The sequence below is a fragment of the Olea europaea genome, chromosome 6 (genome assembly GCF_002742605.1).
Source record: "Olea europaea var. sylvestris chromosome 6, O_europaea_v1, whole genome shotgun sequence".
Taxonomy (NCBI): domain Eukaryota; kingdom Viridiplantae; phylum Streptophyta; class Magnoliopsida; order Lamiales; family Oleaceae; genus Olea; species Olea europaea.
In genome coordinates this window covers 13,364,428-13,380,334 of record NC_036242.1, presented here as the reverse complement: position 1 = coordinate 13,380,334, position 15,907 = coordinate 13,364,428, and the positions used below count along the sequence as shown (strand labels likewise).

At 30.6% G+C, this 15,907-nt stretch overlaps 1 protein-coding gene across 1 annotated transcript; it reads left to right on the top strand.

Moving 5' to 3' along the window:
• Positions 1–1,195: 1,195 nt before the first annotated feature.
• Positions 1,196–9,487, top strand: LOC111395185 (costunolide synthase-like). Its single transcript, XM_023021185.1, has 8 exons — positions 1,196–1,332; positions 1,631–1,776; positions 1,951–2,034; positions 3,381–3,607; positions 3,707–3,979; positions 6,168–6,223; positions 9,159–9,270; positions 9,464–9,487. Exons 1-8 carry the CDS (start codon positions 1,196–1,198, stop codon positions 9,485–9,487), a joined length of 1,059 nt encoding a protein of 352 aa, XP_022876953.1.
• Positions 9,488–15,907: the final 6,420 nt, after the last annotated feature.

Here is a 15,907-nt window from a genome sequence, read left to right as displayed (position 1 = left end):
TTGATTAGAACTGATAATACTTAAGTTAAAGCTTTTTTGAAAAATAATGTTGATTCATCTATTGCCAATAGATATATTATCAGGATACAAATTTAGTTTTCATACTTCAAATTTGATATTGAATACATAAAAGGTAAGACTAACTTTCTTCCTAATTATCTTAGCAGGGATGGAGTTAGAGCAACTAAAGACGAAAGTCCAAATACTTGAAATAAAAGTTTCCTATTTGGGAACACAAATTCAAAATATCTAAGATAGCCTTCAAGGTAAAAATATAGCCCTTGAGGTAGAAGTAACTTGTACCAAGTCTGGTATCCCTTCACAGGGACCAGTAAATACTAGCGCTCTCTCCGATGATAAAGAAAAAGAGAATAAGGTAGTAGGAACCCCTTCATAGAGAATACTTGAGCCTATTACTGGTAATGAAGATATTCAAAATATCAAAAGTAAAGGTAGCTCTTCACAGAGCCAAACTGAGTCTAAACTTTCTATTGAAAGAATAGATCCAAAATATATTGTCAAAATATGTCATGTGGCAAAAATTTTCAGAAAAGATAATCATGAAAAAGTCATATTCTTTATTGTTATTTTTAATATTTTATCAGATTGGTATCTGGAAATAGGAAGGTGGATGAAAACTCTCCACTATGCAAAATACAACAAGATAAATTTCTATCCAGGAGTACCAGCCAACTGGGTATGAAACTGTTATGAGATAGGGAATATACTCTGTATATATCCCATCAAAGATCTCAAAGAAATAGCGTAACTTCCCGCCAACGTCAGAAAAGCTGTTAAAAGATATACTGAAATAGTCAAGACAACAAACATATACATCAGATTCCATTCAGCAACTATGGAATGGGATCCCGTTCTTGAATATATGCATCCATTGTTCCATGTTATCAAAATGGGACTTCCAAACCAACATTTTTTACCAACCAATCAAAATATTGTTAAAAATGGATACCAAGATATCATAAATATGATGCCCTACAGAAGAGTAAAAGGGTACAAAGAAATATTTGAACATGTAACTCAGATAATTACTGAGAAGGAAAAAATATGGTTTTATCCATCTAAAGACCATATAATCTACTCCGATGTAAGGATGGTTACAAAGGAAAAAGACATTTGTTATCTTGACCATTTATTATCCTCAATTATTTCAAACAAAGTACATGGATCAGAAGATATGGCGAAAGAACTGTGCAAACTATTCTGGAACTACAGTGATCACCATTGTGAATACTGCGTAATAGAAGATACGAGTCAAGCATCTCTCAATAATGACGAATTCCCTGCAGAATTCTTTGATTCAAAGATGGAAAAGTGATAGTGACAAAAGTGGCCATTTATCACTACTTTAATAAAGAAATTTATTAAAGAAAAACTGTGGCTACTAAAAGACAGAAGATAGTGCAAGAAAGTCTCCATAATTGTGACCACTCATCCATTGGTTGTCATAAGTGGAAGACAAAATCAAAGATAAAGAGATAATTTCAAAAAGAGAAGACCACCTAATAAGAAAATAATGGAAGAATCGGTAGAGATAAGATTGCTGAGCTACCCAACAAAAGAAAAGGAGAGACACCTGTCAAGATAAGATTCTTAAAACCCTCTATAAAAGGGGAAGGGAGGGACTCAAAAGAGGCATCTCGAAACAACTTATCTCGAAAAAACTCTCTGAATTATCACATCTCAAAGATATATCTTTTGTAATCTGTATACACCACTTGTATTCAGAAATATTAGATAGTGAAGATAGCAAAGCTTGTAATAAGGTAATCACTTATGAAGTTCTAAACTTCATAAGGTGAGTACCAAAGGTATGTAAATATAGATTGTAAGCATGTACTATTTCAGTTTATGAATATTAAAATAAAGTTTGTTATGTTCAACAAAACTTTCATAAAAGGATTTCGTTAAGTTTCTTATGATTCCTCGCAGTACAAATAGAGATTTTAAAAGATTTTCAAAACATTGATTTTAAATGGATGTCAGCCATGCCAGAGTACCTGTCTTTGATGAATGGTTTAGGGGAAAAATACAGTTTTCTAACAAAATCGTAGCACCTTGTGTGTGAGTTATCTCTCAAAATTTCATTCCAAGTAAGGACTTGATTTTGAAAAGAGTCTAAATAGTGGTGAAAACAGAGACTCTGGATACTGTGAAATAGCGTCTGTGGAAACACGGCTAGTTCTCTAGAATGAGAAATGCAACCTTAATTGAAAAGCTTTTTGCAGAAGCAGTTGTGGACCCAAATGATTCCAAAAGACATTTTAAACTTTTACTTGATTCAGAAGATTGATTAAGTACATGCAAAGCATCTATAAGAGCATACTGAAGGGAAAACCTGTTTACTTCTATTCGATTACTATAAGTTATTCACTAGCTTTCACATACATATGCTTTGATTAATTGATGAACACTTCACAAGCATCCATATCTACTTCTAATGATAATCCCATATTATATTTAAATGAGAAAGATATTTCGTTTTTACTTAAATTAGCTGAAAAGTCTAAAAACATATTTTCTGTTGGCCAAGAAAAACTTGAAGAAATATATAGAGATATAGATTATTATTGTAAGCATAATATAAGAATTGATTCTTTAAGAACTAGTAGAGAAATAAGAAAGGTAGAAGATATTATAACTAAATATAAAGATATACAAGAAGAAGTTTCAGAAGGAATAATTCTAGAATACATAACTAAGAAAGATCGACCTAGAATCTTTGAAGAATTATCAAGATACAAAGAATATTTAGAGATGTTTAAAAGATTAAACAATATAAACATAAGTCCAGATTAATAAATCCCCAAAAGGAAGAATTGTAAGATATAATCCTTAAAGACCTAATAATTAATAGATACATGATAGATCTTGCAGATAATAAAAGTAAGGGTAAAATAGTATTTCCAATAGTAAACGCTATTTTGGAAAATAGAACTAATATTCCAGCCATTCAGAAGAATAGCCCTATTTAAGTGGCCACTAACTCCATTTTGCAAAGGAAGCCCTCCAACTTTCATATAAACTTCATTAAACCCTTATCGTTCATTAATAGAAAAGTAAATCCTTATCTTTAAAATTTATCTATCTTAGGCCCTCAAAATATTTTCAATTTATAAATAAACCTCAATAAAATAATTTTGTTAATTCAAGTCCCAATAAAATCATTTATTTCATTTAAGCCCCGATATGATTTTGATTTTGAAAATTCAACTTTTGACTTTTGACTAAATAATATGGGTTGTAACATCCTATCACTATCAAAAGTATAAAAGAGATTATTCTGGTAAGTTAGTTCCCACTCTTTCAGGATCCAGAATAATTCAGCTGCGGTTTAATACGACGTTCCATTCTCTGTACAGACATTTTCACTGTTGGAACAGATAATTCTGCAACAACAGTAGAATTCGCTATGACAGAAATGATGAGACACCCTATCGTGTTGGCAAAAGCACAAGATGAACCGAGGCAAGTTCTTAGAGTAAATGACAGAATACGGGAAACTGACTTAGTGGGACTGAGCTATTTGAAGATGATGATCAAAGAAACTCTAAGGCTCCATCCGCCTCTTCCTCTGGCACTTCCTAGAGTGTGCACTTAGCAGAGAGAAATTGATTGATATAATATACCCATCAATATCGAAGTAATTTTGAATGTCTTTGCAATTAATAGGGATCCTGAATATTAGAAGGATGTTGAGAGTTTTAAACCAAAGAGATTTGCAGACGGGTATATTGAATTCAAAGGGCAAATTTTGAATATCTCTTTTTTGTGGGGAGAAAGAAGGATATGCCCAGGCATATCATTCGGTTTAGCCGATGTTGAGTTTCTTCTTGCTCAACTACTTTACCACTTCGATTGGAAACTTCCCAATGAGATGAAGCTTGAAGATGTAGACATGACTGAGATACTTGGATGGTTGTTTGGAGGAAAGAGAAGTTGTATCTGGTTCCTACTCCTCGTAACCCAATCAATTAGTCAATGTCAAAAGTCCAATCACATACTCTACTCGAATAATGATATTCATAGTTAGCAACTATAATAGTCATTCTACATGACAACTTATTATTTCATGCATTCATTTCTTCAAATTCTGTTGTTTCAAATAACAAAAGTAACCGATTATCAATTTAAAATATGTTTTGTAACTGAAGTTTTACTAAATTAGATAATGTAATCTAATTAAGTACAATTGAGAAAATTATGATATTAGATAGTTAGAATTTTCGATTTCACTTAGGTTATTTAACGTTCATATAATTCAAATACATTCGCCCATTTTCATACGAGCCAAAAATCGAATAAACTTGTTGTAGCTAGTGATCTCTATCAAATAACACTAATCCTATTCATATGCCCAAATTTATTATGTAAATTCTTTACATAAACTCGCAGAAATTTTATATACATTGCATAGTTTATAATTATTTCTCGATTTCTTATAATAACTATGTTATTTATTGCACGAACTAGAATCATACATCATCCCTCAATCTCAATACTATCACTAAATCAATCAATTGGTGATCAAAGAATTGATGCATTAAACACACAATAATTAACTAACACATAATCAAGTTGTATGAAATTTTTAGAATTAAATAAAGGGATAATTGCAGAAGAAATCCCAAACCCTTGAAACACTAGCAAACTTTTCTTATACCTTTTAAACGTTGCAGTTGTCACTCCAAACATTTTCACTCGTTGCATCACAAGCCTTTTTGGATTGTTTCCATTCATATTTCTGTTATTTGACCAAAAATGTGAGTTTGACCATTTTTTTATAATTCCATAAAGGGTAAAATAGTAACATTCTATTTACTACATTAAATAATTAAAGTAAATAAATTTAAAAACACACATAAAGAAATATATATTTATCTTCTTCACCCAAAACCCCACACCCTACCCCCACCACACCTCACACCACCCAACCCAAATTAAACCACCCCAAACCAAAACCAATATCACCTAGTCACCGCGACCATTGACAACACCTTAAAATGTCGCACACATACTTCTTCCACTTCTCAACCACCTCGTAAAACACATTCTTATTCCTCAACTCCAACTCTAACCCCAAAACCCAAATTAAAACCATGTTCTTGGCTTGGATTCTTTGATTGGGACATTAATTATTATTTCAATTGAAGATAAATCTATTTTAGTATAATGCTGTTGAAGGTTTGAATATGGCCAATGGGTTTTCAATGTTTTTTTTTTTTTTTTTTTTTTTTTTTTTTTAATAATGTTTCAACATGAATTGTATCGCCTAGATGAGGCTTAACGATTGATAATAGTGGGCTACCATGGGTATTGTCAAAATTATTAGAAAAATGGTGCAGTTCTTGATACTTTGTCGACAATTGCAGATGTGAAGGACATGATAGATTTAGGTAGAAGAAGGTTCAACTTTTCCATTTCTATTTTTTTATTGTTTTGCTATTTAATTATTTTAATTCTTCAATTTGATAAATATGGAAGTGCCATTTTACCCTCATTGACATTGATTAAAATGTGGCTAAATTAATTTTTTGGGTCAACTGATGATAGACTGGATGGAAACCGTCCAAAAGAGCATATGATGCAACAATTGAAAAGGTGCGGGATGATGACTGCGACGTTTGAAAGATTTGAAGAAAGTCTACTAATGTTTCAAAAGTTTGATGTTCTTTTTGCAAGTACCTTTAAATAAATATTAAACCCAAGCTACATCATTCATCTTAACAATCTTAATTGCAAAACTAAATAACAAAATAATGAAAAACATTATCAAGTTCATTACAATAAAGGAAAAACAAAATTCAAGCAATTGTTTTTTTTTTTTTTTGGACACCCAATTCTCAACAATGGACTTTAAACTCTTCTTGGATGATTGTAAATATGTCGGTCAATTGTGTTCAACATTCAAATCTTAAACTATGATACAAATATTGAGTATTTGAATATGTAATTATGCCTAAAGATTATGTTTGTAGCCTCCCTCAACTTTTCAATGCAAGATTTCTATTTATAGACCTAAATTAGGTCTAAAACAGAGTTCCAGAAGAATAGGGAACCATAATTTTAGTCAATTTAGAATTATTCAAAATGCTGAAGTTTCTACTTTGACTTTACAATTTGGTCCATATATCTTCTTTCTTGTTCAGATTAAGTCTTTAAATATTACAATTGAGGCCCTTCAACTTTCAAACATGACTCCTTGGTACATAACTTCCAAATAATGTTCAATTTTACTCTCTCTCTCTCTCTCTCTCTCTCTCTCTCTCTCTCTCTCTCTTCAATTATTGCTCATTTTTATTCATTCTCGTTCAATTTCAAATTTTCTTTTAAAATAATAAGAAAACATAAAGTTAAATAACTAGTTCATAAAAGTAATCCCAAAACTCATGTTTTGATGACCAAGATAAATGTAATAATTACACTTATTAGTGAGTTCGGCTTTCCAAATTTAAAGAGTAAATTTTTTTTCTATTTTAGATCATTTCCAAGAGGGTCTTTAAAAGTAAAATAGTTTCAATTTAAAGAGTCAACTCTTAAAATTATACTTCAATATAGATAATGGGTTTGACTCTCCAAATGTATTATCTATAATTAAATGTATTAAAAAATTCCAATTTTTAATGCTTCATATATTGATCAAATTAAATAGTATGTACAAAGAAATGGAAGGAAATATAATAATTTGGAGGGAAGTTGATGCAAATAAAAGATAAGAAAAATAATATATACATTTGGGAGTAATAAAATTAAATGTTAAAGATAAAGAAATTATTGGAAGTATTTGAAAATAGTTTTTCTCTAAATTTATAAGTACTTTCTAAATTGCAAAATATGCTTTTTCAAAATATAGTCTTTTGAAATACTCTTGACAAGCCAGAATACAGATTCTCTTGGAGCTTATTTTTAATTATTGAATTCCTAAACAATGAACTTATTTTTATGCTTAAGCCTCGTCTATGCTTGCAAATCTTGAAGTACGACATTCATGCCGAATCATTCTTTACACTTTCTAGAACACTGATTCTAGTAGTTACAACCTTAACATGATAATGAATTCATATGTTCAAGAGAAAATGTATTAGTTAAGTTCTAGGAATCTATGTTCATTTAAGATTGACTTTTTTGATTTACTAGACGCATTAAGAAATATATGCTGACTAAATCAACTACTGAACCAATTTATGAAAAACAAGAAAAAATATTCGTCGACTAATTAAATTAAGGCGCCCCCGAAGATATTCCATTTTTCTTCAACTAAGATTATGAAATGCCACGGATAATTCCGATATATGGTGTGTATTGTGAAATTGAATCAATCTATTTGCTTGCAGTTTGGTAAATATGATTAAATTGATTATGGCGCCTTCTGATTTCGTTTGTTATCAGCAAAGGACAAGCTTTTTGACTACCATAAAGAGGGAAATCTTCTATAATATCCCGGTTACATAGAAGAATATAATACCTGAGAAGCTTTATATTACTGAAATGAAGGTTTCAAATCATGTATACATGGGAATCTCTACTACAGGAAAAGTCCAACAACTAAGAAACACAAACATGGACTTCATTTTGAAAACTGAATGCTGGCTATAAATGCTATATCTATAAGGAAGAAATGATAGTTGAGTGAGCGCACTTTGTCTTGAATAACTAAAGTTGCACTTAGGATGGGAAGTGATTGACGTTCGATTATGTTGTGCCCAGTGATTCCACGATGAAAAGAAGTAAGAAGTTTACAAGAGAAAATTTCACACCCTATTATTTATTTATTTATTTATTTTTCATTATGATTGTAATAACGGATCTCTATTTAAAAGACAAATTAGAGTAAAATCAAAATTTACAAGGAAGCAAATTCCTAAACTATCCTTAATGAAATTTTGGTCTGAGGCTCCCTCCCTTGCACCCCTCGGTCCTATCTCCCTTCCAACCACGACGACAATCTTATTGCAGAAATAGATCTACGTATTGATTTCATAGAGTAACAATAATTAGGCTCCAAGACTTAACAATACCACCATGCAAAAACCAGATGGCCATGTCATCATAAACGAAGAAGATGGTAAACACGTTTGTGTCTTCACTTATCGTGATGGCAAACATGTGGGCCATCATATGCCCTACAACTAACAGCTCACGTAGCATTCGTTGATGTACAATCTCGCAATATACTTTGACATGAATTTCAAGTTAAGAAATTTAGTTGAAATATATATTTTTGTGTGGTTGGATCATCTTAAATTCCAAAGCCCCAAAATCTGTATTTTCTTTTTCTCCAATGGTCCCAATCCCGATCATAATGGAATGAGATTATTATTCACAATTTAAGTGCCATTTTTTGTTAGATTTTATGCCAAAAATGCAGTTCTAGGGACTTTCTAATTTTGGTATGAATTTTCATACGAATTTTCACCATTTTTTCATGCCTTTTTTTGTCATCTTTTCCGTAACTTCCACATGGAGGTTGCAAAGAGTTATTTGGGAGTAGTAGGTTTGAATTCCAATTTCAAATCACCCTTTCCAACCTTTTAAAATCTTGCAGGTCGGGTTATCCCACATGGGCGATCCATTACCTGTATTTTCCAATATCTTCCACTCGCACATGATGAGGTTGATCTAATTCACAAGTGATAACGAATGACACACCTTAGATCCTTCTCAAAATTTATCTCATAAAGATTCATATGGGAAATAGATCGTACAACCAACGAGTAATATTAGAGTTCATGGTACTATAAATTTGTTAGGGATATATAGTAGCTCTGTTAGAGGAACATCACATCTCATTATACCTCAAACTCATTTTTTAACATTAATTCAAATATTTTCGATTCCTCGAGTATTTATGGAACATACTTGAACCCCATATCGTATCATTGTATTCACAATTGTGTTCTATACCCTAAATGGTTAAACACAATTGTCTGGCCGATGAATACAAACATAAATGTTGGTCAAAATAATTTTCTTTTCCTACTTGAATCCTTCAATTTTAAATCAACTACTTTCTTAGACATGCCCCGTCAAATTGAATCAATTATAGTTATTGGCAACATGCTAAAATAGCAATACTAAAATAAAATCTCAAGAAACAGTTAAAAGTCATAAGTGTATATATGAGGTTATATAAACTTCAGGGTTTCACACAATGAAGAAGCAGGGATCCATTCACTCATTTACCCAATATTGATCGTAAAAGCACACATGGTATTAAACACGTGTTACGATATTTTCTCCCTTTTTTGGAAGGTATGTCATATTCTTTGTAAATAAATAATATCGTACAGATCTTAGTTCAGACATTTATTGATACCTAACTTGAGTTTTCCTTATATTCATTCCTCCAGACAATATCAAATTGAGAACTCGATCTGACTACTAAACATGTTTAATGGATAGCAAAATTCATTTCGATTACTTGTTGTAATCTCATCTTATAAAGGTGACTGAATCTCAAGACGTTTGACATACATTATATGTGCATACAAATCATTTATCTCATAATCCCAACATTATATTACACATGAACTCAAATTGATCATTTATGGGCAACAAAACTCAATCAAGAGTTTTCTGATACACTAAGTATCATATCCTACAAAATTCTAGAGATTCAATATTACCAATAAATATATCTCGAGATATTTTTAGAGTATGATGATTACATATCATCATTTACGTAGATATATCGCAAAGACAATTTCTTTACTAAGATAGTTGCGAAACTATCATGGATCTCATATTCTAAACCAGTGTCATTAGATGCTAATACATCTAAACTAAACAATTTCTTTAGCTGCCAAGATATATATTACAATATATGCTTCTTGCTACTCTATATAGCAAGAGTGCACAAGTCTAATAATAATTGTGTTCGACTTATTCTCATTTTTAGTCGACCATTGTATATCTATTCCAATCACAAGTTATTATTTTTGACAACGGTATAGAATAATTGGCAGCAGCACCCTTCAAGTATCACAATATATTTTTTAAAGATAATATTGATAGCCACTAACTAGATCCATGGCATGGCCAATGTTATGACAAGTATACATCATAGTATATTATCTCATAACTCTTAATCATACTAGATATAGTCCTCAAGATATTTCTTTGTGCCTTTATGAGTCTTTGGACATTTATGAAGACTCATATCATTGCCTTCCGATATAGAAATATCAATAGGGTAGTAATTCCACATGAATTTTCATAGTATAAAACTCTTATGATAGAGCAATAAGACTCGAATAATCTTTTTAACACAAATCATACAATTTGCTAAACCCCTGTCCTTTGTCTCTAAGATTGAGGACAATAATTTCAAAATGATCTCTATACACGTCTTTTCATCCTTAACCAATCCAATGTAATAACATCAAAATTAGAATTACAATCTAATATCAGATCTTTCCACAAATACAATAATTTTCATCCATATGACGAAAGGTTTTGTATGAGATTTAACACTGTTAAAAATTTAAGTATAACTGTCAAGATAACTGTATTAGGCCATGAGTGTAACTATAAAGTTACCACAATACTAAAAAAGACCTTTAACATGAAATTTACAAGACGGTTCATGTTGATTTCTTCAATCATTTCTTAATTGAGAATAAAAATTCAACCTTTAGGTCTATTTGGTATAACTCTAAATTAAAACATACTATCATGGCTAGGATCGATGTACAGAAGCGATTCCCATTGTAATGAATTTTTTTTCGTCTAAGTCAACAAACTCATATTGAGTATAACATTTTTCAAAGAGATAGCTTTATCTATCTAAAACTCATTAGTTTCCACTTAGTTTTCAAGAACTTGAATGTTCTCAAAAAGCATAATATCCAAATAGAACTTCCACCATATCCCAGATTAGGTTGAGATTCTATATTCTGTATATTTACTTCCATATCTTTGCTCAAAATTCTCCACTGATCTTCTGAACCAAGAATCATTGACATTAAATAGCTTTTAACTCTCACTTGGAACCAAGAATCATTGAAATTAAATAGCCATTAACTCCCACTCGGAACCAAGAATAATTGAAATTAAATAGTTCTTAGATGTCTCCCACTCAGATAGATAGGTCTAACTTGAAAACAAATTACTCCACTTGAGTTAGAAGTTTGAATCAACTCTTATATATAAAAAATTGATTCATCAATACATATAATTTCAATTTTAACGATGTTCTCCAATCTTTTCTCCTTTATTGGAAAAAATGTCAAATGTTATATTTTGTGATTCGATATCCATCCGAAATTTCACTTATGCGTCTTTTTGGACTACATGTAGGTCATCGAGATACATTTCGTTCTTAATTGACTCATATTCCCAAACTCATTATTGAGAACATATATAGTCCATTATGAGTCTATGACAACCCATATTTGGTTATCCATGTGTCCAATACTTATATATTTTCTAAAGGAATCAACATTGAGAGAACTCCATTAATAGATACGTTGTAGTTAGCCAACATTATTTCCAAAAGCAAATAACAATTTGGGCTGTATATCTCAAAATCATCATGTTCAGTAATATTCCATTAGTTCAATCAAATATACCATATAATTATTGGTGATTAAGGAATAATCTATCAAATAAGAATCTCTTTCATTACATAGATAATTGATATCATGTGATAGAGATTTACGCCATCATATAATTCTCAAAGTCTTCACTTCCACAATCTAATTTTCTACTTGACTTCAGAAAAGTCTAAACTAATATAATATCTTCAACTTAAAAAAATCAGATGCATACCTGAAATGCGTGAATCCATCTATAAATGTAATAAAAAGTGAAGTTTCATCTCTATCTCACTTAATCACAACTGATAAAAAAATTTGGATTGATTTATTCTATGGAAGTTTAGCTCTTACATTTTTGATTGGTTTTCTCAACTCAAAACCTCAATCTATTACACAAATATCTAAAAAAATAATAAACATCACCACTGTGAGCACAAACAGATCTGCCACGTATAAGTTCAAGTAAGATACTACTCTTCGAAAAACAATAACTGAGATCAAATTTAGTGGAGTTTTGGATACTATCTTAATATTAAATAGGAGGTCAATTTCTCCACTTTGAAACATTAAGTTGCAGTACCAGTCATATAAACCTCCACTCCATCTTCATTATTTGTAATATATCTACTTTGTATCAAGTCAAAGACTCCAAAATAGAATAATATACCTTTTGATCTCATATAAAATGGTTTCTAACCCTTGAATCTATTATCCACACAAGATAAGATCCAATTGTTGACACGTAAACAACACTAAGAGGTATATATTCAAGTGCAATATTCACTTTTAAGCCAAGAGATTCAAATCGCATAATTGAAGCACTTGAACCTTTATAACATTGATTCTCTACCAAAACCACTTTCATTCACTTACTATCTGATACATTCTTCTTGGTCCCATTTTTTCAGTCTCCTCATCTATCCCGTATTTGTTCTAGCCCATTTAATATTTAAGATTCAAAATCTTATGCAATTTAAAACATTGCTACACAAGCATGTCCTCCACATCAAGTCGCACATCTTCTAACTCACACAGCGGATAGTGTCAATATAGAAAATTGACACTTCAATTTGTAAGTCACAGTAACCATAAAATTCTCTATATTGAGAAGAGGCTAGTTTGAATTTACGCCTCAGCTAAAAATAATGTGACCAACGAAAATGTTAACACTATATTAATCATCAACTAAGTTACATTTGAGAAAAAGATCATTTATAACAGAACTTAACAATTCAAATGTTCAAACACTGGAATCTATATTTTTTCGTACTTAACAAAGTTCTGATCTTTATTCTCTAGAATAGCATGATCTACATAAGGTTGAATGGTTGATGCTCTCTAAAGCATCATGTCCCTCTAGTACTCAAAATTCTATCATGCCAAATGTTATCACATTTAGCTCATCACCTTTATTAAGGTTAACCCTTATAGATTTTGACACCATGATCTATTAGTTTTTTTGTGACATTTTATTCTTAACCAATGCCCATTTATGCACGTATTTAATTTTGTATTAACTCAAATTAACGTCTAGATAGTTCAACGTTAGGCCTAGAGTCGAAAGTTCACTATGTTCTCAATCATTGTCCACAATCCTATTGTTTCACTATAATAAACTTAATTTCATAATACAAAATTTCATGGGTTCTATGTGAGAATTACATTAACTCTTCCAACTTGAGAACTCCCACTCAATTGGAGAATCAAATAGTTCTAAGATAGATTTTCTCTAAATCTTCTAATTACTGAATTATCACTCAACTGACAATCAATAGGTCAAAGTAAAAAATCTCACTAATTCTATAGATTTTAGCATTTATAACAGTACACGAATTAACGGATATCATGTATTCAATTAAATAATTTCATAATATACAATAAAAGCATAACTATATACATTTATCCAATCATGACACATATAATGATATAACAAATTAATTCTTCCATAAAATAACTTCAAATATAATCCAAAAATAAAACTAACATCGTTTTAGTTTTATTTTACACATTCTCAATCTCATTTAAATTTTTGTCGCAACACAGTCCTAATAAACGGGAAGTGACATCAGAAGTCTCATATTTTGCTTGTCATCAAAAGCTTATATTCCAAAATATTAACGTATTTCACAATAAGTCATGCTCTAGATCCATTTATTTATATTGATAAGCACGAAACATTTCAACAAGTTCCATTCCTTCTAAGGATGTTAAAAATATGCATAGATCTAACCATATCGGAGCAAGCACAAAAAATTGAAAATAATTCACAATGGATCACATAACCTAATGAAGACCCACATAACTCATGAACGTATATAAAATGTGGTATTTTAAATACCTTCAGACTATTTTTTATTTAGAAATGAAACACTTCACAAAAAAGAAAAAGAAAAAAAAACTCCCATTAGGTAAATACTACTTAACAAATATTCTTGATTTTTATAAAAATTTTCAGAATTTAATCGAGTCAAAAAAATATTTTTGTTTAAGAATATTTGAGGGACTAAATTGTAATTTTCTAAATTTCATTTGAAAAAAGTCAAAAGGCAATTTTATTTGACATTCCAACTTTTAAACCTTTTTTTATATAAAAAAGAGGGCACTGAATGCCCACTACACATTCATCCGTGGCACTTATTCAATGAAAAAAGTTTCGTTGATTCGTCCATTTATCCATTTTAACGTTCAGAGTTCATCTGTATAGTCAGATTTTACAATATCAACTTTTAAAACTGTGTTCTGGACCCAAACGGATCCGACCAAAAATAAAAAATGAAAAGAAAAAAATGTGTTTTTCATCTTCAAAAAAAAAAAGAACAAAATTTCTAAATTTTTATCAATACTTCGAGAGGCCATAACTTTTTCATTCTAAAGCCGAAATTAATGTTCTTTATATCATTAAAAAAGTCTCGAGAAGATCTATCCAACCATATCAAATGAGCATCACGAAACATAGTGTAAAAGAAGTTATCCCGTGATGAGATTTCGGATTTTATCATTTTTAACACAAGAAATCATATTTATATCTAAAATTCGGAAGGTCATAACTTTTTCATTCCAATGCCAAATTTTAATTTCTTTATATCATTGGAAAGGTCTCGAGAAGTTCTATTCAACCATACCAAGTAGGAATCATGAAGCACAATGTGGAAGAAGTTATCATCTAATGAAATTTCTAATTTTACAAATTTCTACTCAAAAAATCATATTTAAATTTAAACTTCAGGAGGGCATAACTTTCTCATTTTAAGCCTAAATGATCTTTATATCTTGGAAAGGTCTTGAGAAGATCTATGCAACCTTACCAAATGGATAGTATGAAACTTAAAGTATAAAAAATTATCATGGGATGAAGTTCAGGATTTTATCAAGTTTCATGCCAAAAATTCATATTATCATCCAAATTTCAAAACCTCATAACTTCTCCGTTTGAAGTCCAAAATTTGATTTCTTTATATGGTTGAAAAGCTTATGAGAAGACCTTTCGAACTGTACTAATCTTACTGCATGAAAATGAATAAACAAATGGTAGTAAATTATCAAATGATATCACTAAATACCACATAATGTTTCAAAATTTTGCATACAAGATTCATAACCCAAATTGGATCATGTAATGGCATATTTAAGCATGAATTACAGCAATGAATACAACCTCATGACTCTGATACCAATGAAGGATCTCCCAGCACATCTTGACATGAATTTCGGGTCAATGAATTTACTTGAAATGATGAATTCCAAGATCTTTTTGTATGGTTGAACCACCTTATATTCCAAAGCTCCAAAATCTGCATTTTCTCGTTCTTCAATGGTCCCAATCATGATCACAATGAAATGGGATTATTATCCACAATATAAGTGCCATTTTTGTTCGATTTTATGCCAAAAATATTGTTCTAGGGACTTTCTAATTTTGGTTTGAATTTGCACCATTTTTTCATGCCTTCTTTTTGTCATCTTTTCCATAACTTCTATATGGAGGTTGTAAGGTTATTTGGGAGTGATAGATTTGAATTCCAAGTTCAAAACGCTTCCTCCAATCCTTTTAAAATCTTGTGGGTCAGACCCCCCCCCCACATGGGACAGTCCATTACCCGTATTTGCCAACAGTTGCCATGCTAGCACTGGCATGGAGCCATTGTTAGATTAGGGGTGTAATAAAACTTTTAAAGGATTTTTATGCAAACACTCACACAAACATATATCCACATAATTCCCAACATATTATATTCGATTCGTTGATGAGTAAGACTAGGTAAAATTTTCATATCAAGTCCAAAATATTCGAACCTATATATATATATATATATATATATATATATATATATATATATATAAAAGCTATGAAG

Bases quoted from the DNA above. Each gene is read 5' to 3' on its own strand.
- LOC111395185 (XM_023021185.1), top strand. From the start codon at position 1,196: ATGGCGAAAGAACTGTGCAAACTATTCTGGAACTACAGTGATCACCAT. The intron at 1,777-1,950 runs GTAATAAGGTAA...GATTCCTCGCAG, and splicing joins TAGTGAAGATAGCAAAGCTT to TACAAATAGAGATTTTAAAA. The intron at 2,035-3,380 runs GTTTAGGGGAAA...TTCTCTGTACAG, and splicing joins GTACCTGTCTTTGATGAATG to ACATTTTCACTGTTGGAACA.